Here is a 22557-nt window from a genome sequence, read left to right as displayed (position 1 = left end):
CGATTATTTACCTAAATATTAAAAATGCAATGAAATGCTTTAGACAGAAATTGTATGGTATCATGAGGGTCATAGTGATGATAATTATTTTACTTTAGGATGACCTTGGAAAGTTCTATAAAAATCGTATTTAAATTTTTATATACAATCCAATATTTATTATTACATATTCTGTCGCTAAATATTTGCCGCTAATACCTGTCGAGAATTCAACAGCAAGATTGCAGCGGTAGATTTGATATTACGACACCACGACAGATAATGCCAGATTTTTGCCGCCAATTTGCCACCTGTTAGCATATGATCTGTTGCGATGCCGCTTATAAATTCGCTATCAATTTGCTAACTTAATCTGATATAACAGTATTTCGCATTGAATTTGCTGTTATTTTTCTACGACGGGCATTCTAAAAATTTGCTATAATTAAGGTTTGGCTAACAAGCTATTTATCATATCGTAAGTAATCTTTTTCTCGTAAGTACAACGATGCATCCGAAAAATGCAAACACACTTTTTTTTAAAGGAATTACATGTTACTTATTACTCGTATGAATTTTTCTAAACATTCTGTGTAAAATAACATTAAAGAGAATGTTTAAAAAATCAGTATTTTTAATTTTTGCTAAAACTTTAATTTTGTTAAAGATTCGATCGTTTTATCGCCATATTGTGAGTAAATACTTTATGCAAGTTTGAAGAAACAATTAATCTACATTGTTCAAACAAAGAGTGACCACATTAAGTAATTCCGTTATGAAAATCGTACACCTTTAATAAATTAACTATATATATGACTTATAACAAATATAAGAAAATAAAGTCGTATTTCTTACCAAATTCGAGATATGTAATCCATCCCAATTACGTGCCGTATCCTGTACACAGATGTAACATAAATTTTCAAATTAAATATTTGTTGTATTCGATAATTTCCGTAACATATCGGTGTTACACACTTTTGGAACTCTCCACTAGGGGATCTACGAATAACAGTCAATTCTCGCAAGTTCTCAATAGTATCAGTTTTCAAAAAGTGATATCTTTACACGCCAAATGTCCCTGAGTTTCAAGTAAATTCTATTCTTTTCATACTAATTTTCATTTAAATCACAAATTTTACACCTATAAATTTACAGATTACCGTACCTGACCAAAAACTTTGTACTATTTGACTACTTGCGAAAATCAATTGTTGGTCGAGGTCCTCTAGTGGTGAATTCTGAGCAATGCCATGTCGTCAACGATAATAGTGCCACCAGTGGAAGAATGGGGAAATGTGACTTACCCGCAGCTATAAAGGCATTGTGCGCACGATGATTTCGGTCATTTCGCCTGGTGATCTCACATCGGGTGTTGACGGGAGACTTTTGTTCGCAACACTGGAGTTGAAAGAACGTGATCAGCTATTTTTTGTACACTAGTCGCGTTATTAAATACAATTAGAACAGCGTCATAGGAAAAGGGCTTGAATAATCGTTACATCTAACGAATAAACCATGGCAGACTATGTGATCGGCAGTACAAAACCGGCAGATGTATCGCTACCGGATGACGGACTTTCCGCAACACAATTATTTTCTAACGGCGATGGTCTCACGTATAATGATTTTATCATTTTACCGGGTTACATCGATTTTACCGCCGACGAAGTTGATTTAATTTCACCGTTGACGAAGAGAATATTACTCAAGGCACCACTTGTATCATCTCCCATGGACACAGTTACGGAATCCGACATGGCTATTGCCATGGCCCTTTGCGGCGGAATCGGTATAATACACCATAATTGTACACCCGAATATCAAGCCAGTGAAGTGCATAAGGTATATTGCTTTCGATTCAAATTATCTCCGTTTCTCCGGTAACAACCGCGCAATTTTCGTGCGTTCGCGACGGTTCCGTGAAACACTTCCTCATTTCAATACGCGTGCAATACAAATAGAGGTTTTATTTTATGCGCGCGATTTTTATTCATTTTCGTAATAAAATACAATCATGTAGTAATAATAAAACATAAGGTGTGTGATTAAACAATGATCAAGTGTAAATAGTTAACTTGTCGATAAACAACTTCTCAATAGAGAATATGTACTTTGGCAGGAAATTCCTATTTTTTTACTGGATTATTTATTTTAATCTCATTCACGCTTGTATTTCTGTACATGCGTATCGGAGAAAATGAGAATCAAATTTACGAATAGTATTCGAATTATTTGAAAAACAAGTTCCCTCTGATAATCGGTTTCTCGGATAATCGATCTAGAGAAACCAAAGTTGTGACTATAATAAAACAGCAGAAAATAAAATAATTTGAAATGTAGTATGTATTGTATAAAATAACATGATAATCGTAATATAAAAAGTAAATTAATAATTTTCGGATATAGCTAATTTTTTTATTTCTATAAAAATAAATATTTTGGTACTTTCTTTATGTCTATTTGTGTAATGTATCATCTAATCAATTGTCTTTTTTTTTGCTAATTTTTCGATCTTTTGAAGGTGATTATTGTCTTGATCACTCAGCTTGTTTCAAAATTCTAATAGTTTTTCTCTAAACTGGAGATAAACAATAAATCAACTATTTGTTATACTTCTTTTTGTCTCACTCATATTACATATAAAATGTATAATTTTAATTATGTGTATAAATGACACTTGCAAGATATTAATAAAATATTGGAAGCATAGGTAAAATGTATTGCAGGGATCCATAAAATTGTTTACATACGATAGATACATGTTTCAAAGTAAATAGTATTAAATGGTTATTATTTGAAATTCAATATACCTGCAATTCATAAAAGATATTTATTTGTGTGTTTTTAGGTAAAGAAATATAAGCATGGATTCATTAGAGACCCAGTGGTTCTGTCACCCAACCATACATTAAGCGATGTATTAAATGTAAAGGCTGAGCATGGTTTCTGTGGTGTCCCTATCACAGACACAGGAAAAGTTGGGGGTAAATTATTAGGTATTGTTACATCCAGAGATATTGACTTTATGGATTGTTCACTAAATCAACAGCATACAAAGTTAGAATCAATAATGACAAAATTAGATAGTTTAATCACAGCAACTGCTGGTGTAACATTGCAAGAAGCCAATATAATTCTTGAAAATTCTAAGAAAGGAAAACTTCCTATTGTTAATGATAAAGGAGAATTAGTGTCTTTAATGGCAAGAACAGATCTGAAAAAAAATCGTAGCTATCCAAGTGCCAGCAAAGATGATAACAAACAGTTGTTAGTTGGTGCAGCTATTGGCACACGTAATATAGATAAGCAAAGACTGCAACTTCTTGCTGCAGCTGGTGTTGATGTTATTGTACTGGACTCGTCTCAGGGCAACTCTAAATATCAAGTTGATATAATCAAATACATTAAAGCAGAATATCCAGAATTAGAAGTAATTGCAGGAAATGTTGTAACAACTTTGCAAGCTAAAAATCTTATAGAAGCTGGTGCTGATGCTTTGCGTGTTGGAATGGGTTCTGGCTCTATTTGTATTACTCAAGAAGTGATGGCTGTGGGAAGACCCCAAGCAACTGCTGTGTATAAAGTTTCAGAATATGCAAAACGATTTGGTGTGCCTGTGATAGCCGATGGTGGTATTCAGTCCATTGGACATATTATTAAAGCTTTGAGTTTGGGTGCCAGTACAGTCATGATGGGATCTTTATTGGCTGGTACTTCAGAAGCACCAGGCGAGTATTTTTTTAGCGACGGTGTACGCCTTAAGAAGTATAGAGGTATGGGTTCTTTGGAAGCCATGAATAGGAAAGATGCACAAGGTTCTGCAATGGATAGATACTTTCATAATGAAATGGACAAACTGAAAGTAGCTCAAGGTGTCAGTGGTTCGATAGTTGACAAAGGAACTGTATTAAAATTTTTACCATATTTGCAATGTGGTATTAAACATGGGTGTCAAGATATCGGAGCTAGATCTATTTCTGCTTTGAGATCCATGATGTACAATGGAGAACTCAAATTTGAAAGAAGAACATATTCAGCCCAACAAGAAGGAAATGTTCATAGTCTTTTCTCATATGAAAAAAGACTTTATTAATTAGGTAAATATTAAATGAACGTCTCGTAAAATAGTACCTGCATTTAATTGCATATGACTTGTCAATTTTAACAATTTATGTACCGAATTATATGAAGTCATCTTCATCCTTAAAAGAAAGCATGCGACTCACGATTTTATTTTATGAATACAACTGAAGTGATTTTTTAACAACAGACAAGTGAAATTTATTTCACGATTATCATCTATAACAAATCTAATTTTAAACTTCAACTTTTACTATATACAAATTATTTTATATGTACAGTGAGTTCTCGAGTTACACGGATTCATAGATATGCCGTTGTGCCTGCACTTATGTCTCTATATGTATTTTGTACGTATTTATATGTAAATTAAATAAAATTTTCTTATTTTCAGTTTTATTTCTTATAAAAGAGTACATATAGATTTGTAATCATTAACTTTTGAAATTAAGTTCAAATAGCAAGTGTATTATAGAGAGAAAGAAAATCAGTTCTATCAAGAATTGTGAGTTGTCTTGGATTAGATAACATTACAAGACCTGCAACAAAGTAAATATTAATTAACACTAGTCGCATTAATTTTACTTGTGATATCACATCTTTCTTTTTCCCTGCAATACATCGCATTTATATAATTCGACTTATGCGGGAAGCTTTGAAACGAATTAATTACATAAGTAGGAGATTTACTGTATGTACTTACAAAATTTTGTTAGAAACGTAAATATGTGTTTGATACATATACATGCATAAAACATTATGTAAATTAATTTAAACATATCTACCTTTAACAAAATATTGAATTCTATGATAAAATTCCTTCAATACTACGATTTATTGCCGGATGTATCTATGTATATATATATCATTCTTTAGGTAGATCAATTGACATAATAATAACATGATACTATAGCTATAACTGATTCATGAAACAAATTATAATTGTACGTTATTACAACATTTTCTTTTTGCTGCATTTGGTATATCTGATTTCTATTACTAAAATGTATAATATTTAAGACTTCCTGAAAATCATCAAAATATTTACTGAAATCTCAAAGAAAGTATTAAATTATAGAAAGTTATCCTTGAATATATATAATGCAGCAAGAAAAAGATAATACTAGCATAAAATAAGTTTAATAACAAAATGCCAAACTGTGGGATCATTAAAAGATAGAAAATTAATCAGCATAATTAGTTATCAGCTGATTGCTCATTCCTATTAGAGCGTGATAGAGACAAAAATAATTTACTAGACTTCTACGTTATTTTGTCACGTATTTTAATGTAATTTATCAAAATATATTTTTATGATCCTGGTTTAATATAATAAACTATCTCATGAGATAAAAGACTTAGTCGAGTTATTGAAACTAAGTCAAAAATTTTGTAATCTTGGCTATACAAAATTACAAAAGAATATTGCGCCATTCTATTATCTCCAGCTCACAAATTTTATACACATGTTACAATAAATTATATATTTGAAATAAACCTGTAGCCGATGTTGAAAGTATTTGTTGTATTGCATCATTATAATTACATTACTTACATGCCATACAAAAGTTTACCTTGAATAAAGTGTTAGAACAATTTGTAGTATGTATTCTTAGAGTCGTAATAAGACTGTCGTATAGACGGATCAAATATCGCGCTCTTTTCAAATATAACCTAAAAGTTAGTCACCGACCGATACAAAAATAGTGAAGTGTACAAAGAGTGTATGAAATTTGGAATTATGACTTTGTGTAATATTCAATGCCTAGAAAGGATTTCAAATTATTTAGATGTTTCACCAGTGCAACTGGAAATGAATGAAAATGTAAAAAACAAATTTCTATGAGAATAAATCATGTTTGAGATGATATGTAATTGACATGAGTGTTTTTTGTATCATTTCTTTAGGTAATCATTAGTACGGAACAAACAACAAATCAAAAAATCGAGGGCTTTAGCACCATAATTCAATCGTTAATTAAGAATTCAAAGTGCTCTGATATACTTGATAGTAATAAAGAAATAGAAGCCTTGACACGTCAATGGCTTGAATATACCATTGTTTGTGTCAATTATGCTGATATACCTTCTAACGGGAAAAGAGTTTTGCAGGTAATTTTAATCTATTTATATAACTATATGGAAAAAAGTAAGTTATATAAAGGGTATTATAGTAAGTGTATACTGTGTTAGTTAACTAAGTAGTATATTCTTGTAGGAATTAAATACTGCACTGAAAGACAACACATATTTAACTGGCACAAAGAAAAGCATTGCTGACATCACACTATATTATGCTCTTCACTCAATAATGGTAATAAAAACGAACACAGTATAATAAGTGGAGCAGAGGAATCCTTAGTACATTGCATGGATCAATCTAATCTTTTTGACCTGATTTTTGTTGCAGCGACAATTAACTTACCAAGAAAAAGCTCAATATGTACATGTATCAAGATGGTTTGATAACATGCAACAAGAAAAGAAATTAAGACAACAATTAGATTTGATTTCCTTTGATCTGATGCATTTATTTTTATAAATCAAATAAATTTACCATAATAATTCAACAACTGTTGAATATTTTGCATATTTTAGTTGTGCAATAAATTTGCCTAATTTGTTATAAAAAGAATAACGAATGTCAATTCTTTCTTTTTTTATTAATTCAAAAGTATTTTATGAAACTTCTTCCTATTTTAACATATTATGTTATAATTGCAATCAGATGATGTATATAAACATTCAGTTGTACCCCAAGATTTTTAATGTCAACTTTAGTTACAGAAAAGGTTCAAAGTGACGACCATGTATAATACATCATGACAGTTTTGAAATCGATCATGTAACGATTGTTTTACATTATGTAATGCAGTAAATGATATTTCAATTCCATATCCGCTAGCAATTTTTTAAAGTATTCCACATTCCAGCTGTTGTGGTATTTCTGAAATTTGTCACGTTCCTATACATTTGCTAACATTACCGATTTTAGTAGTTGAGTGTAGTTCACCGAACAACCGTTTTTTCAACGAAGAGGTTGTCTTAAAACCACTAATATTTTACGAGATCGGTATTTCAGTTGTTGTGACACTAAACCTCATAAAATTAAATGTCTATATTTTATATCTCGTTCATAAAAAAACATTGTTTATAATGTTTATCCTGTACTTCGTTTGTGGCTAAACTTTATCAGTGTGTTGACTGAATCGAAGCAGTTTATCAACAATCGAAAAGACGTGTTCAAAAAGAATGGTCGGCAATCGTTAATCGATCATGTCCTTACAGTTCTCGAAACAGTCGACAGATGATGCTCGACAGCCGCTTTACACCATAAAGAACCAAAGATGTCCGTCACGTATGATTCCAGTTCAAGATCTGTGTAGTCCTTGGGCCGACGCGGCTAGGATAGCGATTTTCTTTTCGTTATGAGAGATGTTTGAGTGGATTTCACGGTCGCCTGTGCGCGCGTTCACAACGAAAAATGCGGATTTTTCGCGGCCACCGCATATAGCAACGCGTGCGCATTCAGAATATTCGCGTATCGAGAAATTATAGTCGTCGCCTAATAGTTTCGGCCTAATCTCACCAGTTTCTCGGTGATATTTCCGTTGAAGTTCTATCGCTGTCACTTCTCAAGGCATTGCACAATATACGACGTTGCGATGGCCGATGACACGAGTGTACGCGTTGCTGTACGGTAAGTACGGCGGCTATATAAAATAAAGAATCGTTAAAATGATTTTAAAAGACTGTAGACGGTCTTCCGTCGGTTAGACTTCATTGCTGCAAACTAAAACTTCTTATGCGGTGACAGCTTTTAACATTGACAATACTCGATTAATAATAATCTAAAGATTCCCGCGAAACAACGTTCGAATTCAAAGCGTCGTAGTTCAGTTTTTAACAGTCCCATTATTTTTTGGAACTTTCCCTATGATTTACATACACTATGTATACACGAGTACACGTTTGTTCAGTGTAAAAACTGTTATTGCAAGATCAATGATTGTAATTGCGAAATGTATCGGCTCGTGTTACACTTTCACGATTTTAGAAAATTCCATTATGTAGACCGTTTCGTATTTCGAAAGGATCGTGGAATTCTTTCGACGATTATAGAGAACAATTACACAAGTTGCAAATTGTATCTGTTACAAAATTATTCAAAACGGCGATAACACGTTGTAATTTCGAAATATCAAAATTGAATTATCTGTTTAACTCTTCGTATTTTTTAATGTTGGAAATACGTGAAATTATTTCTGTAGATTTCATGTTTAAAAAATAAACGGTATTAAAATACCTTTATTTCGTTCGATTTCTTGTTGCACAAGTTTTATGTAGGTACATACTTGCATTTTAATGTTTAATATTGATTTCAGTATAGAGTTATTTCGCTGTTACAATGTCATCCGTACGTTTTTTCTACGCAGTACCGTGTTGCAAATTTTAATCACATAATATCTCCTTTTAAAGAGTCAAGTGCGTAGGTTTTATTACTGGTTGTATAATGAACGCATATTTCGATATCCGATGAATGAATTTTTTATCTCCCACCGCGTTCCCTTTGTTTTTATATAATCTATTAAATTTACGTTTGTTTATGTTTCTTTTGTATATGTTTATTCTTGATTTTGTTTAACTTTATCGTATTCTCCATCTTTTCAACTTTTCGCTTGCACGCGCGTGTTTTCCATGAATGACACGAGAAAACAGCTGATACCCATGATACTGCCAACTCTTATAATACTTTCGACGTAACAATGATATAATACGCTTACACATAGGTATACCGATCGATCGTACTTCGTGCATAGAAAATAACAACGGATCGAATTTACAGAAATGTTAATTCTTTTAATCGATGAAAATATTATGTTTCAAAAATACAGTATAATTTAATAATTATAATATATATTAATTACACCATAACATATAAAATTAATAACATTACAAATATAAATTTTTTAAAAAATATTTAAAAAATTTTAATTGTAAATATTTATTTTTTAAAACCTTTTAGTTACAATTGTTATAATTCTTCATTGTTTATTGCAGAATAAGGCCTCAAGTTGCGCGTGAAGTAATCGACATGTGTAGAATTTGTACCCAAGTACCTCCAGGAGAACCCCAGGTCTTTCTTGGACCAGATAAGGCCTTCACTTATGATTACGTTTTTGATACTGCTATTGGACAATGCACAATTTATGACACGTGTGTTGCACATTTGGTGGAAGGAGCTCTAGATGGATACAATGCAACTGTACTTGCCTATGGTCAGACTGGTTCTGGCAAAACTTACACTATGGGTACTGGTTTTGATGTGGAAGTTGATGAAACTGTAATTGGAATCATTCCTAGAGCTATCAGACACCTTTTCAATGGAATTGCAGAAAAACAGCAACATGCTAGAGAACGTGCACAAATGCCTCCAGAATTTAAAGTGTGTAACATTTGATAAAACATTTAATTTGAATAATATTAAATGCTTTTGTTGTTTGTACTCAAATACTATATAAAATATATTTTGTTCACCTTTGCTCTCAGGAATCTAATATTTCTATTATTGCTTGTTATCTGCATGTACCTTATTTCTGTATTATGTTACTTTAATAAGATAAATTATTCTATATGAATGTGAAATTTACTATTTTATGAGATAAAATTATCTTAGATGCAAACTTTATAATTTGTATATGTATATATATCATAATAGGTTACTGCACAATTTTTGGAACTGTATAATGAGGATTTGAAGGATCTATTGGAACCAGGTGGACCAAGAGGTGGTGCTCGTATTCACGAAGATACCGCGGGCAACATCCATTTAGCTGGCGTCGAACCACGAATTGTAGTTAGTCCAGAACAAGCGTTAGAATATTTACGATTAGGAGCACTGTCGCGCACAACTGGATCCACTCAAATGAATACTCAGTCGTCAAGATCACACGCGATATTCACATTGTACATAAGACAGCAAAAATGCATAAAAGTTGAAGATCCAGATGCTGATATTGATACAAGTGGCACAGAACCAGCGAGCGAATTCGAAACTTTAACTGCTAAATTTCATTTTGTGGATCTAGCTGGTTCAGAAAGATTGAAGAGAACTGGTGCTACAGGAGATAGAGCAAAAGAAGGAATATCTATAAATTGTGGATTGGTAAGATTTTAATTGCCCCATAAGTAAATTGCAAATATAGTAACTAGCATTAAAGTATTCATTTTTTCGCGTTTATAGTTGGCCTTAGGTAACGTAATTTCAGCGCTTGGTGACAAAACAAAGAAAGCTTTACATGTTCCATATAGAGATTCAAAATTAACTAGGCTACTTCAAGACTCACTGGGAGGTAATGTAGTACTAAATATATTCTTGAAATAAATACTGTTGTACTTAACAATATCTAATTAAGTATGTTACAATACAATATAACACAAATAAAATATTAAGAAAATAGCAAAATAAAAGATAAATGAGATATGTAATTACCAATCATGGTTTCAATTATTTTTCAAGTATATATTGTGTTATATTTAATTAATTTTTCTAGGAAATAGTCAGACTGTTATGATAGCCTGTGTATCACCAAGTGATAGAGACTTTATGGAAACTCTAAGTACTCTAAAGTATGCAAACAGAGCAAGAAATATAAAGAACAAAGTTACAATTAACCAGGACAAGAGTTCAAGGACAATAGCTTCCCTTCGAAGAGAAATACAACAACTTCAGTTAGAATTAATGGAATATAGACAAGGTGAATACATGGAATATAAATTGACATGGAAAATTGGTTATTGTGGTTCGTAGAATTTGCTTAAAACAATTAATTCAATTTATTATTTGTTACTTTAGGCAAGAGAGTTGTTGGTGAAGATGGGGTAAACGATGCTTGGCACGAGAATCAGATGTTAAATAGTGAATTGCAAAGTCTTCGTACTAGAGTTAAAGCTCTTTCAGAAACAGTTGAAGCATTGACAGCAAAGAATGTTCTTCTGCTGGCAGAAAAAGCTGCTGGTCAGTGGATGTCATCAACTGGTGGTAATGGCGAAGTAACGAGTTTAGTACAAGGATACGTTCAAGAGATAGAGGAATTAAGGGCTCGTCTTTTAGAAGCTGAGGCTATGTATCAGCAACTTAAGAAACGACAGATGCAGGTATATGGAAATTCATAGACTGAAGTTTATTGTTGACATAAAATAAACTCATAATGTAATTTTAACTTACACAGGTTAATGCAGCAAATCCTTATGGTGACTCTGGATATATATTTCAGAGTGATTCTACATCAGTATTAAATGATGCCAAAAAAGAATTACAGAAGGAAATGGACGCATTAACTGCATTGAAGGAGCAACAAGCATATGGTACAAATACTGCCAGTAAAACCGGAGACGAAGGAGAAGGCGATGATACAGAAGTTGGCCAAGACACTGCAAGTGAAGATGATTCAGATGATGATTCTGATAGAAAAGGTAATTTTCAATTAGGGATGAGTAGGAAGTGCGGCGTCACCTCTCATGCTCGCCACCAGAGGGATCGCATTCTCACAAGCGTTCGACCGGCTCCTCCGTTGTTATATATACACTCCTCGACCGACTTCCCCATATCCAATCGTCTAAGGTAGGGTCTACTAGAAAGCCTTACTGATGAGTCCACTAGCAGGCCAGGACGAAACGCGCTTCCCTTCCCTCTCCTTTCCTTTTCCTTACCCTCCTACGATTTTTCTCGAGATCCTACCATCAGAAGTATATTTGAATGATAGTGCTGTGTTTCAGACGGATTTTATCAAAACCACATTGATAAAATTAATTTTCGTTGATCGCAATTTCGTTGTTCTTAACTTTAGTCTCATTATGGCGTTTAGAATCACCCTTTAGATGTACTTGTCCTTGACTTCAATGTCTATTGACAAAAAAGTAATCGCGATACTTAAATTGGACTATGTTATTAGTAATTATCACAGGGCAATCTTTTATAGAAGAAGACGAAGAAGAGGCAGCTATGGGTCGAGAATTAGAAGCTTTAACATCAGATATTGATGTAAAACAACGATTAATACAGGAACTAGAATTTTCTCAACGACGATTACAAACTATGAAACAGCACTACGAGGATAAACTTGCTCAGTTACAAGCTCGCATTAAGGACACCCAGGAAGAAAGGGACAAAGTATTGCATTCTTTGCAACAGCAGCCGACACCGCCGACAGAAAAAGTAAAGAAACTGCGCGATGAATACGAGAAGAAACTTTCTGCTATGCAAAAAGAAATGCGACTTTTGCAGTCCGCGAAGAAAGAACACGCAAGATTGCTCAAGAATCAATCACAGAATGAGAACAGATTAAGAGGACTTCGAAACGAATTGGCAGAGATGAAAAGAGCAAAGGTGAAGCTTTTGAATAAAATGCGAGAGGAAGCTCAGAGACACAAAGAAAACGAACTAAGACGCAACAGGGAGATAGCACAATTACGTAAGGAAAGTAGAAAAAATGCGAACATGATTAGAACGTTGGAGGCTGATAAAAGGATGAAAGAAGTAGTGCTTAGGCGCAAACAGGAAGAGGTTACAGCGCTAAGAAAACGAGACAGAGGCTTAAGTCAAAAAGTTGCGGGTAGAGCACCGCCTAAATCGGCAAATCCAAAAGCATTGAAACAACGATGGCACACATTTGAAAGGACTATAGCGAAACAGGCATTGGCCAAGCAAGCAGCTGCGGAAACGGAGAGAGAAATGGAAAGACTTCTTCAAGAACGTGAGGAATTAGGTAGAGAACTCGAGAAGCTTCAAAAACACAGGAACGCTGTAACAAATTCGAGGGGAGATACGACTGATGTCGATGAAGAAATTGATAATGTGAAAAGCAAAATTAGTTATTTACAGGTAAGTCTTTTTTCTTGCGTTAACCAAGTGTTTCTCAATCTGTGGTTCGCGGATATATTTCCGATGTGTTTTTTTCAAATTCTTTTCTACAGGATAGCATTGCCGAATGTCAACGCGATATGGTTGAAATGGGCGACGGAGATGCAGAGGGTGAACCAGGCGTTGAAGCTCTGGTATCAACAATTCGAACTGTAGACGAAGCTCAGTACTTGTTGCAAAGAATGTTGGCATTTACCGTGGAACAGAGCTGTGTAGCTGCTCAAAAGCAACTCGAAGTTCGAGATATGGAATCTCGGTTAAATCAAGTGGCACAAGAAAGCGACGTACAACATCAATTATTAGAGCACGTATTACGTGACAGGGATCTCTTATCTCTTACAAACAATCACCACAATACATTGAATTATAGTCCTCCAAGTTCGAGAAGCTCATCGCCAGATAAGTAAGTCAACTAACGTTTTTCTTTTTCGATGTAAAATATGTTTTATGTTAGTAAATTTTCTGTTTAACTTGAAATATTAGTGAAACTTATAGCCAAGTTATAATTGGAGAGGAAAGACAGCGTAATAATAAAGTAAGGCGAAGAACAACGCAACCTCAAGAACTTCTTTACGGGGTTCAACCCAATTCAGATAATTTAAAGACAGAGGAACAAAGTCAAAATCATAACCATCCACTTACAAGGGTACCTAGCGCACCAGGTAGTTTAAAGTACGTATCAATTTTTAAGGAGCGTGTATATAATACTATAAGTTTTAGATAAAGATAATATTCTATTCGAATATTTTGAACGTGTAATAATAAACGTATGCTTATTAGGGGATTGGTATTGACGAGAAGTCAATATGGTAATATAAGTGGTGGATCTCCGACCTTAAGTCGACGCGATAGTACATCACCAAGGCCATTGCGACGACCACTGCATCCTGGTGGAGGCTCCATGTGAGTGATAATCCTACAGCACATCCTTATTTTTATATTCTTTCTGTATATTTGTCTTGATGCTCTATTCCATGCACTATTGGCTAGATTTTTTTCTTGAGAAAAAAATCTGCATCATTTCAAACAAGTGCATTAATTGGTGCCTTCGTCAAAAGCAATCTCTTGAATCACAGCCAGAAAAAGGTAAATTAGTGTGATACAAATTTTCTATCACAAACACTACAATACAAAGAATCTATTGTTGAAGCTTCAGAAGATAATAAGAAAATTAATATATCTTTTTATTTAATTAATGAAAGTTATCTTACAATTTTCGCATTTAAATTACGCAAAGAAAACATAAGCCATTAGGTTTTGTTTAAGTTAACGAATTGTCAAGATTACTAACTTACACGAATTGTTATATTAGGAAGGAAGATATAATATGTATAAAATTTTTTGTCGTGTTTAAAATCTATTTCAAAATTTTTTAATTTTCGGGCAAGTTGCTAATAATAACACGTTTTATACAATTATTATTACAGGTATTTCGATAAGCTTGTTTTAACATAGTACAACTTATATAATGTATTATATTTATATATATTTCGATGCCTTTGCAATATAAATATGTATAAACGATACGAAAATTTCTATTTGTACGAAATATGTCGCTTTGTGCAAAGACCATAAATTTGTATATATGTAAGCAGTTACTTTGTATACATGTCAGTTAATAAATAAAAGCACAAACATTAAACGTGCACTGTCCTATGACAATACTTCCGGGAAGGTCCTTCAGTAGATCATTGTTTTTCTATCAAAATTATTTTATTACCTTGTATAATATACTGTAACATGCCTTTTTACAATTAATTGTTTCGTGTATCAGTTACTAAATTGTTTAATTTTTGAATATTAACATTCAATGCTCTTTTATATTAAGTAACTGTTCTTTACTATTAATAGTATACTTGAAGCAGAAAACATGTTTACATATACGTATAAAAAATTTAATGTTACAAAAATTAATATACTTACAATTCAACAATGTTGTTACTAATGAAATTTATATCAATTGTAACTCTGTTTCACAATGCACTTGCATGATCCATGGTTGTGTCTGAAACCAACATAACTTAGCCTGGATTAGGACTGACAAGAACCCGGCTAACTAACACGCTAACATAACAAACCTCAACTAGGGAACAGGTAGCACATACAGATGTGTCATCGCCTCCTGGATCGCCAACCACGTACCGACGTTTCAACAGTCGAGAAGAAAACGTTTTCTCCAGGTTGACTGCGAGTAGGCAACCAGCGTCAACAGATCCTCAGCCTATGAAAGGAATCATTTCTCAATATCAAGGCAAGGTAAAAGTAATGCGAACCAAGAAATATGTTGGATGCTTACAACACGCGTAACACATTTCAGACGCCACCAAGAGCCGTTTTGCAATGCTCTCACGTAGCAGAGGGTCACAGTAAAGCCGTTTTAACTATATGTGCAACTGCAGACTTACTGTTCAGTGGTTCAAAAGGTACAAATCGTAAAATAATCAATATTAATACTTAAACACGAATCCCGGCTTTAAACTAGTTACACAGGTCGATTGTTTCGTTATGTAGAAGGTCTTTCAAAGATCGAGAGAGGCTTAGGTCATTTATTTTTTTACGTAAATTTGAAACGGTCCCGACTGGTCTATCCTGTGATAGGGCTTGATTGCATGCAATATTTTTTAGATCGAACTGTAAAAGTATGGGATCTAAGAACAGGAATTGAAAATCTTACGTTAAGCGGCCATCCCAATAACGTAGTAGCAGTGAAATACTCGCAAGTGCAGAATTTGTTGTTCAGTGTTTCTGCAGCCTACGTAAAGGTTTGGGACTTGAGAATAGGCAATAGTTGCGTGAAAACTTTATTCTCATCTGGACAGGCCCAAAGCGGACCAATTGCGTTATCGACTCCGTCTAGAATGCTTCAAGTTACTGTCGGTGAAACAACTATCAACGATCTAGTACTGAGCATGGACGAACAAGAATTATACACTGCATCTAGCGATAAAGTCAGAGTATGGGATCTTCGCAAGTTGACGTACATTGGAAAATTAAGCACACCGCATACTGCAGCGGTAATGTGCCTGGCTGTCGCAGATGATGGTAGAGTAATAGCAGGCAGTAAAGATCATTTGATATCGCTCGTCGAACCAAATACATCAGGACAGTCCGTCAGTTTAGCACCGCCCCATTACGATGGAGTTCAATGTTTAACTACTTGTGATTCAACATTATTTTCTGGTAAATATTACACAGATCAAATTTTTATCTTTGATTACAAACTATAATATTTTTGAGATAAAAATTGAAAAAAAAAGATTGAAAATTGAAATATTACGTCGAAAGTAAAATTGGGAAATTAAAATATCATTAGGTTATTATTTGTAAGACAGTGTAATTTTTTTAGAAAACAATTTTACAATTTAAGTTGTTTATATTATAGGCTCAAGAGACATGTGTATCAAAAGATGGGACCTAAGTAAGATGGAATTAGTCCAGTCACTGAATAATGCACATAAGGATTGGATTTTGGGTTTGTGCATGATCAACAGTGGATCCGTTATGGTGTCAGGATGTCGAGGAGGAGTTTTAAAAGCATGGTCTGTACCAAAGGAACAAGGAGGGGAATGTGCTCCAATAGGAGAAGTTCGAGCACATGGCTCCGCAATTAATGCTGTAATAACTAATCAACAGCACGTTTTTACTGCGAGCAAGTAAGTATATTTCTTTATATTATTATTTATGAACTGATTCAAAGCATACTTAAACTTTCATAACTTGAAAATATGTAAATATTCCCTAATACCAAACATTTGATTAGACAAAATACTTTATTGAATTGAAACGTGTGCTTGGATTCAGTGTTTGTAATTATTTTCTTGGATAGAATAACATCTTAAATGTTGATTGCAGCTCTGGAGAGGTGAAGCTGTGGCGTATCCCCGATTCCTCATTATCCATGTCTATTTCCACAGTATCCCTTTAACTTATTTTTCTATATTGCTGCTTATTATTGTTTTGCATTTATAGGTTGTTGATGTGGTAATGCGCATGCTTGTCGAAACACACTTTGTTGTTATCGAAAAGTGTGTGAACATGTCTATCATAAAAACCTGCCATAATTGTAATGGGAAAAGTTTTAAACTATTTAATCGATAAATGTTGATGAGAACGGTCAACATTATTTCGATTACTCGTCCTTTTCTCTATTCGATATCCAGCTTTCTGATCTAAGCAACTTTTGTAGATTCAAAAATTTGTTTAAAAAATATATTTATACATTTAACTATTCCTAATATCTTACTTGCAGAATTGTCCTCTAATATAATGAGAAGACAACATAAGCTACGAAATAATGAGTAACTTTTGTCCTGTTACTTATGCTTTAAATATCATACAACATGCGATTACTAAACTTATGCGGGCATAATAACAAAGATCGGAAATGTACTTTTTATTTCTATAATTTTATGTTAAATGTATACATTTTTTTAGCAATCAAAATTAATCCATTTTTAATTTAACTTTTTCCATTATCGTTTTTGTTTACTAATATAACATACTAGATTAGTATGCATATTTCTTTTTAAAATAGTATCAGTTCTAGACTTTTATGACAATATCTACTTTCCTATTCAACTGTTGTTCATTTCTATCAAAGCTGTGTGTATGAAATATTGCTTTTTGAAAGTACTCGCGTGATTTTGTAGTAAAATTTGGCCAGTAATAGTGTGATTGCAATCGTAACTGTATTGTATGTAAAAAAATTTATGTTTATTTGAATGAATTTATAGTAGGAAATAATATTGTTGCGATAATCATAAATTTGAGTCTGATGAATATGAAAATTTAATTTAACTCTTTTATTACTTTGCTTCTATGTTGTTTACACTCCAATTTGGTGCTTTGCATGGCCACCGTACCGACGTGAAGTGACGGAACAGTGAGGCTATGGAGCTACTATAAGAGAGATGCAAGAACTTTCCAGAGAAGCAACTCATTGAAAAGTTAATATATGCACTTATTGAAATATTGTATTTATTTCGTAACTATAATTTTTTTATTTATTTATTAGTTTGTATTAATTTATGACACAACAGAAGATTAATACCAGAACTTGAAATGATAATGCACCTGACTTATTGCTTGTTGGGATATGTTTATATTTTATGTTCCTGAATGTACATGGATGTGTTGTTTTTGCCTTTAAATTTCAATTGCGCATTACTGCCTTTGTGCTAATAGTCATTGAACACGAATAGAATTTATAAGTAATACACTTTAAGCAATAAACAGAACTCTTTTCTATATTATATAGAAATATTATAGTCCAAACATATAATATTACAAAATTAATTCAGAAAAGATCGAGTGCATTATCGTGAGACCCCTAGGTGTAGGATTTAAACAAAGTTACTTAATAAGAATAACTTTGGTATTATCTAGCATTTATTTTATTATGAACATGAAGGTGGTAATAATTATATTTACTCTTAGTACAAACAATAATTGTTGATTAATACTGTACAGTCTGAGGTCTCTGTAGGTCCCAAATGCTTGATATTGTCAGGGTTGGCTGTTATTTAGTTTTCTTCTAAAAATTTAAAAACAGTATTATGTCTAATTATGTTCATAATTATAAAAAAATAAATGGACTAATAATATTAAATATAGTCTTTTATCAATAAATTACTTTTATTTGAAATGCGAAATACGTATAATGCAAGTATAAAATACGTATACCTCTTCTTCTTTTTGTGCGCCGTCAATGATTCTTGACCACTATCATCTGCGCTTTCGTCTTCTGATTGGCTACTACTACTACTGCTCGAAGAGCTACTTGATGAACCACTAGAAGAATCACTGGCAACGCCTGTATCTTCTTTTACGTCTATAGTTTCAGCTAATGCTGCCAGTTCTGGTTCTTTATCCCTGAGTACTTTTAACCATTTACGAGATAATTTCGGCCTTCCTCGTACCTACAAGAAAATTATTAAAAAGTGCTTCAAATTTTCGAACTATAGATACCATAAATCTCTGCGAAATATACATTAATATGTTTCGTTACGCTCGGATTTTATCGTATAAATTCTTACCGTTTTATGCCAAACTACTGGAAAATTAGTACGAGAACAAAAATTTTGTGTGACTGCTATAGTTTCGTCAAGATTTAAAACAACATGCCACCAACCACCAGGAACAAAGACAGTTTCACCAGGATTTTGCAAAATCTCTATTGGCAAACAATCTTGTGGCCAGGTAGGTAATTTTGTGCGAGGATAAATCATGGAAAACCATGTGATAGCTTCATCCCTTTGTTTACCACCTTCTGCTGCAGATACCTTAAGAAGTTCTCGAGGTGTGTGAGTAGGAAATAGACACCATCGTTTATGTCCAGATATCAAAGCATTCCAGGCACTGGTTCCTAATGGATCTATATGTATACCTGTACCTGCATATACAGTATTTATTTATAACATATTTTAATATAATTTTTTTAAAACAACCATTTATTAAAAATAAATTCTTAAATATAACAGAAGAACTTACCAGACCTAGCAGGTCCCATAACAAACCAGCGATATGGTGGCCTTCGATGCTCACCGGCAAATTGAAAAAGGTCGTCGCGAAAATATTTAGGAATAACATAATCCTCTAATAACTTCTTTCGTCTAGGATGTTCACCAAAGGAACTATCAAAGATGTATAAAGGCGAATCGTCGTCGTTATTCAGCATATAACGTACATAGTACTTCATCTTCATTTTAACACTATATCCTTCATTGTCTTCTCCACATTTAAATTTTTGATTCCTGTACTTCTTTACTAACCTCTGTAGTTTAATAGAAAATTATTATCAGAACTATGTCTATAATGTGTCTTGTGTTTTAATAATATAAGATGTGCTTTACTAATTATGAACCTCTATAGTCCACTTGTATTGGGCTTTCCAGCTATTTTGAACACCTTGTATTATCACAGGCTTGTAGGGTTTCTCATACTTCTCTATAAATCCTTCTGCAGATACTTTGGATTCCTCAATACGATCCACATTGTCCGCAACATTCCAAAAGGGCTCAAACTTTTTACTGTAGCCATGTTGAACCCATGTTGCTTTATCTCCAAGTTCTAAAAAAACATTTATTTTTCAAATAAATTAAGTGTTATTTTAAGAAAGATAACAGGACACCTTAAAACACAAATGTATAAATTGTATAGTATAAACACAGAAGGCTTTATTGACATCCAAATTTGTTATATGTTACTGATACTACATGATAAAGAATATTTTATGCTTATACGAGAATTGAAACTGTAAACTATTTACTTGTAAGTACATCATAATACAGTGTTATATTATCATAATACTTTCAGTAAATTTGGAGTTACATCATCCAAGGTCGGCAAAGACAGTTCGGTTTTGTATCGCATTTCCAAATTCTGTTTATAACGACGAGCGTCACAAGAAGACAAACGGTGTCTCAATTACTTCTAGTCATACTATTAATATAAAATAAAAAGTGAAGAACAATTGTTTGTTACAATTAATTTAAGCCCATATCACGTCAACGTATAGGTTACAAATTAGGTTATGACATGTTTACCTGGCCTGGCCTTCCTTTTAACCTCTTTGATTCTTTTTTTTGCACGGTGATCTAATTTCAATTCATCCGTCATGGCTACACTTTTATTATATTATCTAATTAACCTACTTTTGGTATATTTACAATTTACAAACAAGAAATATGCGCAACACGTCATTCAATGGTAACTGTACTTTTTAGTTCGCATAAATCCCGTGAGGAGTATCAAAACATTGTTCAATAGTTTGACATGTTGAAGAACACTTTTTGTTAATACTCGAGGAAGGACGTGAATTTTTATTTTGATTTCGTATTACGAAATCTCGTCAGTCGTACTTCCGGTATTCCATGCACTTATGCTTGTCATTATATTGATACAGCTACCTTAAGTACTTGTGTAAAGTTCTGTGCATTATCTACAGAGGCGCTGATTCTTGTATGTGACTGCCTACGTGACAAATACCATGTTCTACCAATAGGTCACCCCTTGCGTTAGAAGTACATAATTGCGCTTCTAGAATTACTAAAATCGAAACTTTTGCTGTCACGTGTATGAATATACTACATGCACGCAATATGTTTTTATTTAAAATAGAAAAAATCTATGTTGAATAGCGAAAAAAGTGATTATAAACAATTTATACACTTGGTAATCTAAGTTTTTTCCATATAGAAAATTCTTCTAATCCCAAGGTATGTTATCAAATTTCTTTGTCGTATTGTGACAAGATTTTAAAAGTTGTTGTTTATAATGATTCTATCAATATGTTAAATCAATTGTAATATTTTGAATGTATCCATTTATGTAAGGAATCAACGTACGTAATGTTGTTTAAACAATACGAAACAACATTAATATACCAAGAAAGTTGTATCCGCGGTCGAAAGTTCAACGATTCACGTGGTGATATAGATTCGTGCCGTATGAGGAGAAAGCCAGTAGCTTTGGTTTCCCCTTCTTCTTCTTAGTACACACTTCTGACTTGCGCGCCAAAGTTCTTGATGGCTGCACAACTTAGAAATGCATAAAAATTATACCGTTAAACGCATGGCGGTGTGACTTCAACCTGTTTCACCTTCTGATACGTTCAATCAATTTCATCTATTACTATGTAATATGTAAATAGTTGTGTAGGAGTAGCAATATACATATAATTTTGTATAGGCAATCTGTGGCCATCGTTTTATCCCTCAAAAGTTTAATACATGTTTTCATAAGAACGTAAGTATATTTACAGGAAGCGAAGCATTCGAATAAGTCTGAGGAATGTATGAAAACCATTAAAAAACTTGTATTTAGTTGTTTTGACACAAAATCTAATTTATGACATTAACATTAATTACTTGAGATGTATCGCAATGAAGTTATACAGTATATAAAAAAGAAATGTTTTGCTAAAAAGATTGGTTAATTATTTGTTTATACAAATTCGTTTATTTATACAAAATTTATAATAGATTATGTGAACAAACATCATACTACATGATAACATATGAATTAAATTAAATTTTTTCAATTATCTGTAACAGTTATTCCGACTAACGGTTCTCCATAACTACTTCAAGAACCGGAATGGATAGTCTTAACTATTTTCGATTTCTTATTTAGAAGTTCGGGCTTTAAGCTTGAAAATGCATTTTTTCTAAATAAGTGTACGGATATTTTTAACAAAAATTACGGAGCTTTAAAATTTGCTGTTTGGAATTGACTCTAAAAAATACAACGGAATATGTATTTAATAAATAAAAGTGTCATCTGTCAATTGATAACCTTTTTTAGTCTTTACATATTATAAGCTATTGACAGAGTATTATTATTTTATAGCGATTTATGTAACTTATCCTAGATAGGTACATTACTCGCATCATCGTTAGATTTTTCATATGGTGAAAGTTACTCGGTCATACGATCAGCGATAGACGCTTCTGCGCATCGATGTTACGCAGTCATGAAGCGCCTTGGCGCGCGAGACCGAGTTGCATGCTACAAAGGAGAAGGGGTAGTCGAAGCTGGTGATATTCCCCTCATATGGCACAAATCCGTGTCAC

At 33.0% G+C, this 22557-nt stretch overlaps 4 protein-coding genes across 7 annotated transcripts; 3 read left to right on the top strand and 1 right to left on the bottom strand.

The window, feature by feature from the left end:
• Positions 1-1305: 1305 nt before the first annotated feature.
• Positions 1306-6110, top strand: Ras (Inosine-5'-monophosphate dehydrogenase ras). 2 transcript variants are annotated; one of them, XM_076781934.1, is made up of 3 exons: positions 1306-1824; positions 2831-4079; positions 5971-6093. In XM_076781934.1, the coding sequence occupies exons 1-2, from the start codon at positions 1498-1500 to the stop codon at positions 4073-4075; spliced, it is 1572 nt and encodes a 523-aa protein (XP_076638049.1). In that variant the 5' UTR covers positions 1306-1497; the 3' UTR covers positions 4076-4079; positions 5971-6093. The 2 variants fall into 2 exon arrangements, 1 of the variants encoding a protein (XP_076638049.1); XR_013081058.1 differs by having other exon boundaries at positions 1307-1824; positions 2831-5887; positions 5971-6110.
• Aimp3 (aaRS-interacting multifunctional protein 3) lies at positions 5804-6604 on the top strand. The gene is made up of 4 exons (XM_076781072.1): positions 5804-5887; positions 5971-6174; positions 6281-6376; positions 6473-6604. The coding sequence occupies exons 1-4, from the start codon at positions 5804-5806 to the stop codon at positions 6602-6604; spliced, it is 516 nt and encodes a 171-aa protein (XP_076637187.1).
• Positions 6605-7235: 631 nt separating this feature from the next.
• On the top strand, positions 7236-18073 carry Klp31e (kinesin-like protein 31E). Of its 3 annotated transcripts, none has more exons than XM_076781929.1 (16): positions 7236-7762; positions 9124-9508; positions 9782-10228; positions 10307-10415; positions 10617-10820; positions 10919-11220; positions 11295-11538; positions 12048-12946; positions 13039-13388; positions 13469-13657; positions 13766-13888; positions 15073-15241; positions 15303-15408; positions 15611-16165; positions 16368-16638; positions 17858-18073. In XM_076781929.1, exons 1-16 carry the CDS (start codon positions 7728-7730, stop codon positions 17934-17936), a joined length of 4467 nt encoding a protein of 1488 aa, XP_076638044.1. In that variant the 5' UTR covers positions 7236-7727; the 3' UTR covers positions 17937-18073. The 3 variants fall into 3 exon arrangements, with proteins under 3 accessions (XP_076638044.1, XP_076638045.1, XP_076638046.1); XM_076781930.1 differs by lacking the exon at positions 17858-18073 and adding an exon at positions 16838-17846 and having other exon boundaries at positions 12045-12946; XM_076781931.1 differs by having other exon boundaries at positions 7713-7762; positions 12045-12946.
• Positions 18074-18384: 311 nt separating this feature from the next.
• Positions 18385-20904, bottom strand: Psr (bifunctional arginine demethylase and lysyl-hydroxylase PSR). Its single transcript, XM_076781940.1, has 6 exons — positions 20530-20904; positions 19848-20053; positions 19475-19757; positions 19021-19376; positions 18668-18903; positions 18385-18518 (listed from the first exon to the last, which is right to left on the bottom strand). The coding sequence occupies exons 1-6, from the start codon at positions 20600-20602 to the stop codon at positions 18491-18493; spliced, it is 1182 nt and encodes a 393-aa protein (XP_076638055.1). The 5' UTR covers positions 20603-20904; the 3' UTR covers positions 18385-18490.
• Positions 20905-22557: the final 1653 nt, after the last annotated feature.

The sequence above is a fragment of the Colletes latitarsis genome, chromosome 14, assembly GCF_051014445.1.
Source record: "Colletes latitarsis isolate SP2378_abdomen chromosome 14, iyColLati1, whole genome shotgun sequence".
In the NCBI taxonomy this organism is placed as follows: domain Eukaryota; kingdom Metazoa; phylum Arthropoda; class Insecta; order Hymenoptera; family Colletidae; genus Colletes; species Colletes latitarsis.
The sequence above is the reverse complement of the archived record's forward strand: the minus strand, read 5'-3'. Positions and strand labels throughout refer to the sequence as shown.